The 15,415-nt window shown below is 35.6% G+C and overlaps 1 protein-coding gene across 1 annotated transcript in view; it reads left to right on the top strand.

Moving 5' to 3' along the window:
* Positions 1 to 15,415, top strand: part of cfap52 (cilia and flagella associated protein 52) — a 42,598-nt gene that overhangs the window by 6,262 nt on the left and 20,921 nt on the right. Inside the window, exons 5-10 of the mRNA XM_061911026.1 lie at positions 1,429 to 1,545; positions 1,771 to 1,871; positions 4,150 to 4,320; positions 7,375 to 7,523; positions 7,626 to 7,771; positions 9,708 to 9,859. Of these exons, the coding sequence (XP_061767010.1) occupies positions 1,429 to 1,545; positions 1,771 to 1,871; positions 4,150 to 4,320; positions 7,375 to 7,523; positions 7,626 to 7,771; positions 9,708 to 9,859 (836 nt within the window). The remainder of the gene's footprint in view (positions 1 to 1,428; positions 1,546 to 1,770; positions 1,872 to 4,149; positions 4,321 to 7,374; positions 7,524 to 7,625; positions 7,772 to 9,707; positions 9,860 to 15,415) is intronic.

Genomic DNA, 15,415 nt, shown 5'->3' with positions numbered 1-15,415 from the left:
CTGTAAAAATCCTTTAATTTCAGCAATACAACTTCAAATGTGAAGGTAATATGTGATACAACAAATACGTACAAAGTAATATATATATCCATCCATCCATTTTCTACTTTTATATATATATATATATATATATATATATATATATATATGTATATATATATATATATATATATATATATATATATATATATATATATATATATATATATATATATATGTCAAGTTTGTATTTGTTACGATTTTAATGAACACAGTTGACAGTTTTTAAAAACCCTAAATTTTCTGAAATGTTCAATTCGAAGTTTTCATTAGCTGTAAGTCATTATCATGAAAATGATATCAAAAGCAGTCTTGAAATTCTTTAGTTGCATTTTATGAGCCTATGTCATATATTAGTTTCACCTTGTAACTCTTAATTGCTGGTACAAACAAACTTTTGCATGATATTCTAATTTACCTGTATAGTAGACTTTGCATGCATTTGCAATTCCAAGACATTAGATGGCAGTAGTGTATGGAAAACCTATGGACAACTAAACAACAAGGCCGTGTTGGACACCTGTGCCCAGAAGCATGCAATTGCAGGCGTTCCGACATTGTTTTGAAATAAACAATTATAATTTGTCTAACTGCAAACTGACCACTCCAGACAGTGTGCATGTAGAAACATGATTTATTCTTGAAAACTCAAGGAAGTACCAAAAAAAACGAAAAACAAGCCGAAGCAACAATGTGCCGATCGCACTGGAAGCTAAGGCTACCACTTAGCATAGAAATCAAGAGCTAGAAAACAAGAATACCCACGTGACTGTTGCCTTCAGCAAACAAGGAAGCCAGACTGAGTGTGGCGAGCAAGGTGAATAAAAAGCTCTCTGATTAGTGGTTGACAGCAGCTTAGCGTGCCGACCACTAACCAGAGGCAGGTGAGCCAAATTAATTAAACCCAGAGGTGCACAAACAGGAACTAAGGGAATCCAAAACTTACAGACTATAACAAAACAGATCATGACAGCATTTTAAAAAGAGCAGGCTTACTGTACGTTCAAGTGCTTTCTATCAGGCATATTTCCTTTGTTGGCATGTCAAATTCTAACATTACAGAGAAGCAGTCCGACTATGTACGCTCTGAGTGCTTGTTTGCCCGCCAAGTGTTGTGATTTTACGTGATTCCATACCCCGTAGTACCGAGAGAATTTGGTCTGTGCTTATAAAAGTACCTAATTCGGACCACACTTATGCCACAGCGACAGTAAATTCATTCAAGATAGGACAGATACAAGTTTGTTTATGTTATCCACACATACATATGCAGACATACATCTAGAAGTATTTACAGTATATGGCTGTAATGTGACATTGTTCTCTCAATAGCAGTTATTAGTTCATTTAATGCACAGCAATTGACTTTCCTTCTTTTCCTCCCTGTAGTTTTCAGCCGATGATGAGTTTATATTCTGCGGGACAACCAGTGGCGACATCTTGAAAATACAGACCAAGACCCGATATCTGAGCAACTACGGCCCAGTTAAAACAAAACACAGTCTGGTAGGTCAGATCTACCGTATTAGTCATTTGAATCAAAGTTAAAGTAAAATTGTATGACATTGGCAGCCATTATAGATGTCAGTAGTTATTGAGAATATAAACAATGCACATCTAAACAGACTTGAACGTGGTCAGAGCCTTTCTAAAGTGCTTATGCCAGGAGCCAGGCCCGTCAATAGCTAAAGGATAAAGTTTGATGTTTGTCCCTATGTCTTTAATACGTAGGGCGCCAATGTCCTGAAAGTAACATGTACAGGTGAGCTGGTTGTCGGTTCTGGATTTGGCAACTTGACGCTGTGTTCCGCTTCTAACTTCAAAGCTATCAAGTGAGTTGATGACAAGTTGTTTTTCGCCTCACAAATCATACATCTTTTTGCTTGCAATGCCAATGCACGTATGTATGCCCTCATCATAGTTATTTTTCAAACCAATATTAAGAACCTTTAAAGCAGTGCTTTTCAATGATTTTCTGTAATGCGTCACCAGGAAAAAAAAAAATTGCGCTTCCCCACTCGCTGCCACAACTATAGATAGTATCATTTGTCTATAACAGTAGTTCTTAACCTTGTGGGAGGTACCAAACCCCACCAGTTTCATATGTGCAATCACCGAACCCTTCTTTAGTGTAAAATAAAATGTTTTTTTTTTTTTCAAATTCAAGACAAAGTTCAATGTTTTTGGTAACACTTTAGAATGGGGAACATATTCTATGTCAGTGGTTGTCAACCTTTTTTCAGTGATGTACCCCCTGTGAAAATTCTTTCAATTCAAGTACCCTGTAATCAGAGCAAAGCATTTTTGGTTGAAAAAAAAAACAGATAAAGAAGTAAAACAACAGCACTATGTCATCAGTTTCTGATTCATTAAATTGTATAACAGTGCAAAATATTGCTCATTTGTAGTGGTCTTTCTTGAACTATTTGGAAAAAAAGATATAAAAATAACTAAAAGTTTTTGAAAAATAAACAAGTGATTCAATTATAAATAAAGATTTCGACACATAGAAGTAATCATCAACTTAAAGTGCCCTCTTTGGGGATTGTAATAGAGATCCATCTGGATTCATGGACTTAATTCTAAACATTTCTTCACCAAAAAATTAATCTTTAACATCAATATTTATGGAACATGTCCACAAAAAATCTAGCTGTCAACACTGAATATTGCATTGTTGTATTTTTTTTCACAGTTTATGAACTTACATTCATATTTTGTTGAAGTATTTTTCAATAAATATATTTATAAAGGATTTTTTAATTGTTGCTATTTTTAGAATATTTTTTTTCAAATCTCACATATCCCTTGGCATTCCTTCAAGTACCCCCATTTCAGAACCACTGTTCTAAGTAAAAAAGACTTAATTTAGAGTTATTTGGACACTAGGGGAACATATTCTAAGTGATAAAGATTTAATTTAGAGTTATTTGGTTAGGGTTAGGGTCAGGGTTAGAGGGTTCGGCTTTTTAATAGGTCCATGCCGAATAAGGCATTCATAAGAACTTAATGATTAGTTAAGAGCCAATATGTTACTAATTTGCATGTTAGTAAGCACCTATATTAATGTTGAATATGTTCCCCATACTAAAGTGTTACCATGTTTTTTTTTTTACTGGTGCACAAAATGAACCGTGCATGAACATCACCTTGTTCAAATAATAAAACCAACACAGTGCATAAACTCACAACAAATTACACACCTGCAAATCAGTCAGCTGTTGCCGTATCCGTAATACGCCGATAGGGAGAAGTTTGTATTTACACGATGAGTCGGGTGTGTCTTGACCTTCGCCGAACCCCTGAGGCCGACTCACCGAACCCCTAGGGTTCGATCGAACCCTGGTTAAGAATCACTGGTCTATAATATAAGTATACATCTGCTTCAAGTTGTATCATTATTAACATTTAGGAAAACGAAAATAGAGATAAATGTAGGTCAATTTACAGAAAATAATAACTACATTAGCATTGTTTCTTAGCCTGTAACAGAAAAGAGTTAGTGCATCAATTTGCCAAAAAATAAATAAATAAATAAATAATTCCTACTTTGAATATAAACATGTTTTTAAAAAAGTTGAGCCATTTGATACTGAAAAATTAAATGAAATAAACTGAATAAATAATACATTCAAATTGATCAGCAACATTAACTCAGGAGAACAATATATAAAACACTAACCTACAAAACAAAAAATAACGCAACAGTTTGTGCTGTTTTTTTTTTTTTTAATGGTAAAAGGCAACAATAAGCATGTTGTAAATAATATGGTGCCTGGGGTCACACACGCAACCGTGAATTAATAAAAATGTATTAACTCAGTTGCACAAAATATAAAACAACCTACAAAAAAAAAAATCACAATTTGTGCTGATTGAAAAAAAAATAAAAAAATGAGGAAGTAAAAATAGAATGAGCACATTTACAGTGCACGGCTATACAAAGCAAGGCTTGAAGCATGTTAATAATGCGTGATACTGATAAAGCATACTCCCCAGTTATTCGCCTCACATTTTGATAATTATTGTTTAAAGGATTCTCTGTTCGGCTCAAGAGCTCAACAGTATGTTTTCTAAAGTATGTGTTCACCGTTTATTCGTCCACATTAGACACATCCAGCTGAGCAACGGGGTGACCTCGATCGCTCTCAAAGACGACGGCCTGCACTTCTTTGTCGGCACAGATGCTTCCCAGATCTACTGCATCAATTATGAGACCTTCTCAGCTGAGCTCATCTCCACTAGCCATCATGGACCTGTCAAAGACCTCTCCATCGCTTTGTGAGTGGCAGGCGGGACAATTTGGGCTGGGAGATGACACAAATGTCACAAGAAAATAGCATTTATCCAAGGTTTTGTCAAAATTACAGTAATATTGTTTTCATTGCTATCCCACTATGCTTTCTCCAATCTCTTCTGGATCCAGTACAATAAGTGTGTGTTTAGTATCTACTTCACCCACTAGAGGGGGAAATAGGCACGTCATTAATGTTACACTGAATCATTAGTAGACTTCAGTATCAAGCAATAATAGGATACCTTATTTGTAAATCATCTATCCATCAATTTGCTACCGCTTTTTCCCTTTGGGGTCGTGGGGGGCGCTGGTGCCTATCTCAGCTACAATCAGTGTAAATAAATTAGCATTCAATCTTAAATAATTATTATAATGATGATTTGCATTTATTACATTTTTCTTCAGCACTCAAGGACATAATGCAAAAGCATAAAATAATAATAAAAACTCAAAAATGCTGAAGAATAAATATTAGACTAAACCTGAACCAAGAAAAAAGCAAAAACTATGATAAAATGGAAGAAAACCCTCCCATAAATTTGACAAAGCAAAACATTAAATAACAATTCAGCAGTATACTATTACACATTAGTAATTGTGATAGGAATTAATAAATAACATTTTTATTGCATTTATATGAGCTGAGCTGCATAACTTCCATCCATCCATTGATAGATGGATGGATGGATGGATGGAACTCAAAGATCTAACACATTTACTATATACACAAAATACTTTTCTTCGCCAATATTGTTCACTAATCTGTCTAAATTTGTGTTAGTGAGCAAATATTTTTTTGCCAAGAATACCAAGATGCTGATAAAACAGCATGATTATTGCACAGGTGTGCCTTAGATGCTGCCAACAATATTAGGCCACTCTTAAATGTGCAGTTTTATCACACAGCACAGTGCCACAGATGTTGCAAGTTTTAAGGGTTGTCCACCAGAGCTGTTGCCTGTGAATTGAATGTTCACCATTAAGCATCTCCAAAGGCGTTTCAGAGAATTTGGCTGAACATCCAACTGGGCTCCAACTGCAGACCAGGTGTAACCACACCAGCCCAGAATCTCCACATCCAGCAGGTTCACCTCCATGATTGTCTGAGACCAGCCACCCGGACAGCTGCTGCAACAATTGGTTTGCATAACTAAATCATTTCTGCACAAACTGTGAGAAACCGTCTCAGGGAAGCTCATCTGCTTGCTTGTCGTCCTCATCGGGGTCTCGACCTGACGGCAGTTTGTCATCGTAACTGACTTGAGTGGGCAAATGCTCACATTCGATGGCCTCTAGCATCTTGGAGAGGTGGTCTCTTCACGGATGAATCCTGGTTTTCATTGTTGAGGGCAGATGGCGGACAGCATGTGTGGCGTTGTGTGGGAGAGCGGTTTGCTGATCTCAACGTTGTGAATCGAGTGGCCCATGGTGGGCGCGGGGTTTGGGTATGAGCAGGAGTGTTATGGACAACCAACGCAAGTGCATTTTATTGATGATATTTTGAAAGCACAGAGATACCGTGACAAGAACCTGACACATTGTGGTACCGTCACCTCATGTTGCATCATGTCAATGCACAGGCCATGTTGCAAGGATCTGTACACAATTCAATGAAAGCTGAAAACATCCCAGTTCTTGCATGGCCAGCATACTCCTCGGACATGTCACCCATTGAGCATGTTTTGGATGTTGTGGATCGGTGTATACGACAGCGTGTTCCAGTTCCTGCCAATATCCAGCAACTTGGCACAGCCATTGAGGAGGATTGGACCAACATTCCACACCACAATCAACAACCTGATCAACTCTATGCGAAGGAAATGTGTTGCACGGCATGAGGCAAATGATGGTCACACCAGATACTGACTGCTTTTCTGACCCCTCCAGACCCCCAAAAAAGCAAAATTGGACATGTCAGAGTGACCTTTTATTGTGGGCAGCCTAAGGCACACCTGTGCAATAATCCTGCTGTTTAATCAGCAGATTTATATGCCACACCTGTGAGGTAGGATGGATTATCATGCCCAAGAAGAAGTGCTCACTAACACAGATTTAGACAGATTTGTGAACAATAATTTAGAGTAATAGGTATTTAGTGTAAATAGTAAAAGCTTTAGATCTTTGAGTTCAACTTATGAAACATGGGCGCAAAAACACAAGTGTTGCGTTTATATTTTTGTTCAATATAGAACATTAATTAATCTCTTTACTGTTGTTTTATTGTTGCAGAAGTAAACTAAACAAATTACTATACATTTATATACATATATATATATATATATATATATATATACATATATATATATATACATATATATATGTATATATATATATATATATATATATATATATATATATATACATATACATTGTGTGTGTGTGTGTGTGTGTGTGTGTGTGTGTGTGTGTGTGTGTGTGTGTGTGTGTGTGTGTAAAATAATATAAATTACTGAATAGTGTATGCCATATTTAGTTTTAAGCTAAGCTAAAATTCATTACTCCTATGCCGTAATGCAAGGGACATATTACAAAAATAAGAAAGATAAAATGTGTGTGTGTGTGTGTGTGTATATATATATATATATATATATATATATATATATATATATATATATATATATATATATATATATATATAGATATGTATATATATATATATATATATATATATATATATATATATATATATATATATATATATATATATATATATATATATGTATGTATATATATTCATTCCAAAAGACAAAGACAATATATGGATTCCTTTTTTTGTCTTTCTACTTTTTTAATATGTCCCTTGTACTACCTCATAAGAGTAACGACTTTTAGCTTTAATTGAAAATATTTCTAAAAAAAATTAAATATGGCATACACCATTCAGTAATTTATACTATTTTGTTTTACACATATCAAAGGTATATCATGTTCTTGTTTTTAACTTTCAAGTGTTCATTTCTGCCTGTTTTATTTATATATATTTATATACATATATGTATTTGTAATATTTTTTGGTTTTGGGTTTTTGTATGCATTAGTGGGTCATCTATGTTGTTTGTCACCGGCTCTGAGGAGGACATCCGGGTATGGCACATAGACAAGCCCAAAGAGCTGCTGAGAATCCCTGAACCCTGCATGACGTGTAACGCTGTGCACTTGATGGTTGACGGACACAGCATCGTTAGTGGTAGGTCATACTGGAACAACGCTGTTTAGATGTTGTCAGTAAAAACATGGGTGTGCTTTGTTATGAACAACTGATTAACCGCTGGGTTTCTTTTTTTACTAGGATGGAGCGATGGAAAGATTCGTGTGTTCACTCCGCAAAGTGGCCGCCTCTTGCTCATCATTCACAATGCGCACAGAAACGGTGTGACCGCCATGAAGGGGTCCAGGGACTGTCAGAAGATTGTCAGTGGGGGGCAAGAAGGACAGGTGAGTCTTCTATTTAGGTAATGCCAACCTGGAAGTGCTACAAAAATATATGTATACAGTACACAGTATTGTATTGAAACATGCAGGTACCCTGGTCCATACAATTTATTCCCTCCACAATTTTGCTGGCTTTGTGATTGTCGCGGCCTAAAAATGTCTAAATTCACAGCTGCTTTTTTTTTTTTAGACATTTTGTGTCATGTCTTTTTGATTGATCATGTTTTGTTTAGTTATGTTCTGTTTGTTTTTGACTCCATCAGTTCCTGTTTTTGCGCATTCTGGTTTTTTTCTAGTTTCCATGACAACCATTAGTTTCACCTGCCTCATTTGTTTGAACTCACGCACCCGTTGTTGATCATGTCACTATAATTTAAACCTGTAGTTGCCAGGTAGGCGACCTAGCGACATCACCCATTATATACTTATGATCACTCTTGATACCCCTGACATTGTTCCATGTTCATTTTTTCACATCACAGTAGGTGTTTTCGTTTTTATGTCCATAGTTCTGCCTTTATGCTAGTTTTTGGTTTCTTAGCCAAGTTTGTTATCCGCCTTGTGTGCGCCTTTTGTTTGTTACTTTTTAGAGATTAATTAAATCATGCCTTTACCTCCACGCCTTGTCCAGTCCAGTCGCATTGCATCATGGGAAAACAAACCGCTCCATAGTCCTAGTCCTGACATTCTGATCGTTTTTTTTTTAATATAATTGAATTAACATCTGATTTTATGGATTTGTTATCAGTGTTTTCAGTTTTCCTTGTAAACTTACAGTAACCTCAAAAAAACATACTGTATTGATGGTTTACTCGTTTCGACGCTGGATGGCAGTAAAGCACAAACGCAGTTTACTGTCAAATTACTGTACTGTTTTAATATATTATAATTAACAGTAATAATTAATTATGATTATAGAAAGAAACACCACCTTCCTTATTGTCTGCTGTCTACTCTGTTGTCCATATGTTACAGATATCCCCCATGTATGTTTGTGTTTGTCCATCTTAAACATTAATTTATGCTCAAACACATTTACTCCCACCACACATTAAAAACATTTGTGAACTTTTGAGAGCGACCCATAGCACTCATTTTTGTTGGTACCTGAGAGAAAATTAGGGATTATCATCACACTTCAACATCTCTTACATGTAAATGCTGCCTCTTTGCCAGGTCTGCATTACAAAAAAAATCTGTTCTTAACTGGATAACTAAAGCTTCAATAGATATAGAAATACATGTCAAGTAGGCAGTGAATGTTTACATTACCCAGAAGGTTTAGCGCTGTAGACAGGAACAGGAAGTAGGCCTGAGCTACGCAGAAGGACGACAATTGTGTCATTTGAGCAAAAAATGGTTCATATATTGTTACATGTTGGTCGTTCCTGCTTTGTCCACATTGGAAACAAACGTACGTTTTGATTGGACAGAGTTTATCAGAGACAAATTAGTTTGGCCAAAAAGTGCGGGAAATTTTCAGGCATTGGACAAAGATGCAAGGCCGCATAAATGTGCAGGAATTGGATGTATTTGTGTGAATTAGTGCTTTCGCAACGAATCGCACATTCCTGAAAAGTCCGACAACAGTATATAAGCTTTAGTTTACGTCGGAATTTATACCCGAGTTACGGATAAATTAGCACCTAAGTCACTAACAATGTTCACAGAACACACAAGGGACGTAAAATAGAGTAATTCAAAGATTGAATATAAGAATTAACAGAACGGAAAAACAAAGAGAGAACAACTCCTCACTTTGATCCCTTCGCTTATCCCCTGCTAACATCCGTACATCTGATCAGTGCTCTCTTCACAACCACCCAGTGATTGACTGGAATAGGCTCCGCCCCCTTCCATTACCCGAACAGGATAAGCAGTATCGACCGAACCGAAATGCGATATATTTTACAGCGTGGAACTGTTTGTTGCCATGCAGGTGTGTGTTTGGGAGCTGCTGAAGCACGGCCACAAGCGCTTGGCGTTCTTGACGGAGCACAAAAGCGCCGTCACGTGTGTCCAAATCAAGAGCGACGACAAGGAGTGTATCACCTCCAGCACCGACGGAACCTGTATCATCTGGGACATTGTGTGAGTTGCACCTGCTGGGCAATGTTCCTGTGGACAACACAGGCAGTATACCTGTGGTTCTCAACCTTTTTTTAGTGAGGTACCCCCAGTGAACATTTTTTTTAATTCAAGTACCCCCTAATCAGAGCAAAGCAATTTTGTTTGAAAAAAAGAGATAAAGAAGTAAAATATAGCACTATGTCATCAGTTTCTGACAGTGCAAAAAAAATAGTTGAAAAATAAAAAAAGTGATTCAATTATAAATAAAGATGTCTACTCATAGAAGTAATCATCAACTTAAAGTGCCCTCTTTGGGGATTGTAATAGAGATCCATCTGGATTCATGAACTTAATTCTAAACATTTCTTCACAATATTTATGGAACATGTCCACAAAAAAATCTAGCTGTCAACACTGAATATTGCATTGTTGCCTTTCTTTTCACAGTTTATGAACTTATTCATATTTTATTGAAATATTATTCAATACATATATTTCTAAAGGATTTTTGAATTGTTGCTATTTTTAGAATATTTAAAAAAAATCTCACGTACCCCTTTGCATACCTTCAAGTACCCCCAGGGGTACGCATACCCCCATTTGAGAAGCACTGCAGTATACAGTACACATTGGCATGATGGCATTATTGAACCTACCAGAAGTTAAAGTTAAAGTCCCAACGATTGTCACACACACACTAAGTGTGGAGAAATTTGTCCTCGGCATTTGACCCATTCCGTTGTTCCACTCCCTGGGAGGTGAGGGGAGCAGTGAGCAGCAGCGGTGGCCGCGCTTGGGAATCATTTTGGTGATTTAACCCCCAATTCCAACCCTTGATACTGAGTGCCAAGCAGGGAGGCAATGGGTTTCATTTGTTGTCGTCTTTGGTATGACCTTGCCCAGGGTTTGAACTCACAACCTCAGGAGGACAATCTAACCCCAAGGCCACTGAGCTGAGGTGGTAGGCTTTTCTGTAAAGCAAAACAGTCAGTAGTAGGTGTTTAAATAGTAATATATATTATTTAAAAAAGCCACCTGTATTTATTCACTTATTTGCAGAGTATCATGTGTTTGAAAAAAGACATTTCTTTCAAATGAATAATGATACAAAGAGTAAATAAAATATATAAATACATATGTATTATACACAGGTTGATAGTAGATGCCGTTATTTATGGTATTAATGCATATTTGTCGGCCAGATCTGGTCCTCTACATCATTTCATGTGGCCCGCGAAAGCCTGAACTTAGTTAGTTTCAGTTTATTTTGAACATGCATACAATACAGTTACAATTTAATGCCTCATATATTTCCAGTTGTTTCATTACAGCACGTCTCAAAAAGGAGTAGGAAGAAACAGCTTTTTTAATCCTACCCCATTTTACACATAACGTGTGACAATTAAGTACTGAATCTTTCTTACTAAATATATTTGTTTTTCCCACTTTGACATAAAAAAAAATGTACCGCATGAAACTGCATAAACTTAATTATTGCTATATTATGTGACCATGCAACAAATACATTATTATATACTGTATAACAGGGGTCACCAACGCGGTGCCCGTGAGGACCAGATGAGTTGCCCGCTGGCCTGTTCTAAAAATAGCTCAACTAGCAGCACTTAGCAGTGAGCTGCCTCTATTTTTTAAATTGTATTTGTTTACTAGCAAGCTGGTCTCGCTTTGCTCGATATTCTTAATTCTAAGAGAGACAAAACTCAAATAGAATTTGAAAATCCAAGAAAATGTTTTAAAGACTTTGTCTTCACTTGTTTAAATAAATTCATTTAATTTTTTACTTTGCTTCTTATAACTTTCAGAAAGACAATTTTAGAGAAAAAATACAACCTTAAAAATGATTTTAGGATTTTTGAACACATATACCTTTTTACCTTTTAAATTCCTTCCTCTTGTTTCCTGACAATTTAAATCAATGTTCAAGTATTAGTTTTTTTATTATTGTAAAGAATAATAAATACATTTTAATTTAATTCTTCATTTTAGCTTCTGTTTTTTCGACGAAGAATATTTGTGAAATATTTCTTCAAACTTATTATGATAAAAATTCCCAAAAAATATTCTGGTAAATCCAGAAAATCTTTAGAATCAAATTTAAATCTTATTTCAAAGTCTTTTGAATTTCTTTCAATTTTTTTGTTCTGGAAAATCTAGAAGAAATAATGATTTGTCTTTGTTAGAAATATAGCTTGGTCCAATTTGTTATGTATTCTAACAAAGTGCAGATTGGATTTTAAGCTATTTAAAACATGTCATCAAAATTCTAAAATTAATCTTAATCAGGAAAAATTACTAGTGAAGTTCCATAAATTCTTTTAAAAAAAATTTTAAACAGATTCGAATTAGCTAGTTTTTGTTTTCATTTTTTTGGGTTGAATTTTGAATTTTAAAGAGTCGAAATTAAAGATAAACTATGTTTCAAAATTTAATTTTCTTTTTTTTCGTGTTTTCTCCTCATTTAAAGCGTTCAATTAAGTGGTTTTTTCATCATTTATTCTCTACAAAAAACCTTCCGCAAAAGGAAAAAAAAAATGTACGATGGAATGACAGACAAAAATACCCATTCATATATATATATATATATATATATATATATATATATATATATATATATATATATATAAATACATATATATATATTTATCTATATATATATATATATATATATATATATATATATATATATATATAGACTTATTTATTACAGGTAAATTGAACAAATTGGCTATTTCTGGCAATTTATTAAAGTGTGTATAAAACTGGTAGCCCTTTGCATTAATCAGTACCCAAGAAGTAGCTCTTGGTTTCAAAAAGGTTGGTGACCCCTGCTGTATAATAATAAAAATACCTAAATATCTGCTCGTCACGCTGGCTTATGATATATATTCACTTTTACAAGTGGCCCTCGAAAAACAACAATAACTGCGATTGTAGCCCTCAGTGAAAACGAGTTTGACACACCTGCACTGCTTTGTTACTCGTTGCTGATGCCATGTCTGCTATGCAGACAATGTGTTATTGTGATACAGACATCACCCGCGACACATGAGGGCATTAAACGTCATAGTAAAGACAATTACAGCTACCCAGCAACACCACTGGGAGAAAAAAGTGTGAGTATCTATTTGCTTTGAAGTGTTTATTTCCTTTCTGACGCCTATGGTCAGAGGCCACCATTAGATGAAATACTAATAAATAATATAGTATATGGTAGCGTACAAAGCAACACTTTCAACATCCTGGCCGGTCCAACAATATGACTACTGGTGTCGTGATCCAATATTAGCAAAGAAAATCAAGTATCAGATTATATCAGCTTGCGTCTAAAATTTCCCATATAAGCGCTCTGATACGAGAAAAGCTTGACAGCCAGTTAGCAGCTAAATGTCCTTCAATAAGCACACAAGGTTGGTCTTTTCTGTATTTTAGTGAAGTCATTTGCAAACGTTAATTATAGTAGGCTATAGACTACTTAGAGCTAGCAGCTACTCAACAGCTAAGCAAACAATAGCACACAAGCTCGAAATACATACATACAAATCGTCCTTATCTGGAGAATTTTGCGGTCTAAAACATGTAATTTGTCATTATAAACATGTATCAAATAATTATAATTGCATATTACGTACACATACACAGTGTCTGAGGCAGAAGTTTATTAGAATGTATCCAGTAACAAACATGTCCGCATCATTTCAAATACTGCATCATGATCTTAACCTAATGAATCATTGTGGACACTAAGGGGTTGCCATAAAACAATTACCACTCCACTTCAACTTAAACAGTGCTACTCAATTACTTTTTGTTACACCCCAGCCCCCAAAGAAGAAGAAAACATTTTGCACCTTCCTCACTCTCTGTAGTATCATTTGTCAGAAGAATTGTTATCAGTACACCTCTGCATAACATTGTATCCTTATTAACATTAAAGAAAATTAAAAAGAAAAAAGTATAGATAAACTTACAACAAAGACTGTTTTTAGTCTACAACATACATTTTTTTTAAAAATTGCATCAATTTGCCTGAAAAAAAAAAAAAAATTTTATCTATTAAAAAAATTTGGTCAGCTCAAACAATTTGATGCTGAAAAATAAAATGTAATAAACTCAATAAATACTATTACAGCAACATTGATCAGCAACATCGACACAGGAGCACAATAAAACCACTTTAATCGATATATATATATATATATACATATATATATATATATATATATATATATATATATATATATATATATACACACATATATATTAGGGGTGTAACTACGTGTATTTGTATTGAATCGTTTCGGTACGGGGGGTTCGGTTCGGAGGTGTACCGAACGAGTTTCCACACAAACATATGAAGTAGCCGCCTAAGCTAAATTATTAACAAGCTGCTCCACTCCGTTGTGCCTCTGTCTCCTACACAGCACCCAGCATTGTCCCACCCACACAACCATCTAATTGGTTACCTATATAGCGGTAACAACCAATCAGCAGTGCGTATTCAGAGCACATGTAGTCAGAGCTTCAGCGTCGAGCAGATAGGTGTTTAGCAGGTGAGCAGCGGACTCTCCCCAAATTATAATAAACACCTCCCAGTCAACGCTCTATTTGACGTTCTAGAAACAAACTGCAGCTCAGCTCGCTCGCAGTCCTGGCTTGAGGTGAAGGTTAATTAACTTTTAGCGTAACATTAGCTCATTTTGCGGTGTGTGTGTGTGCGCGCTAGTGATATAATAATGTAACTGCACAATTAAGCCTACATGAACTCCATAGTGTCCAGGGATGAATAGTCTCTCCTATTGCTATTGTGCTATTTTTTCAGCTATAGTTACATTCATCTTTAGTAATGTAGCAGCCTAGTTTTGAATGGCAGGGTCCCTGCTATCCCATGTTGATACAAATACAACATTTACATGATAAAAGTCAATTACAGGCTTGCAAAATGCTGTAATAAATTAACCATGAGTTGACTTGAAACTGTTTAATGTTGCAATTTTTATATGTAGAAGAAAAGTTTTGTCATTTTATTTAATCCGAGCAACAAGTTGAGGCAGTTTAATGTGGATTAACTTGGGCACAATTATTATAGTGTTCCCAATGTTAAAAGGATAAAGCCATTGTTTACAAATTTGGTAAATAAATAACCAAAATATTAATATTTTGTTGTTTTCTTACTGTACCGAAAATGAACGGAACCGCGACCTCTAAACCGAGGTACGTACCGAACCGACATTTTTGTGTACCGTTACACCCCTAATATATATATATATATTCATCAAGTTAGGATCAATGGCTACAATGAGCATGTTTTGTAGTGCACAGCTTTTTGAAGCGAGGGTTGAAGCCGGATGCTGTGTAATACAAATAAAGCACGTTCCTTGGGGTCACATGCGCGCCCCCTGGCATTACACCAAGCCCCCCCTGGGGGGGGCAATCCAAATATTTGAGAAGAACTGACTTAAAGACTTGGAGAAGGCATTCGACCGTGTCCCTCGGGAAGTCCTGTGGGGAGCGCTCAGAGAGTATGGGGTATCGGACTGTCTTATTGTGGCGGTCCGT

The sequence above is a fragment of the Nerophis ophidion genome, linkage group LG01 (genome assembly GCF_033978795.1).
Source record: "Nerophis ophidion isolate RoL-2023_Sa linkage group LG01, RoL_Noph_v1.0, whole genome shotgun sequence".
Lineage (NCBI taxonomy): Eukaryota > Metazoa > Chordata > Actinopteri > Syngnathiformes > Syngnathidae > Nerophis > Nerophis ophidion.
This window is presented reverse-complemented; position numbering and strand designations above follow the sequence as displayed.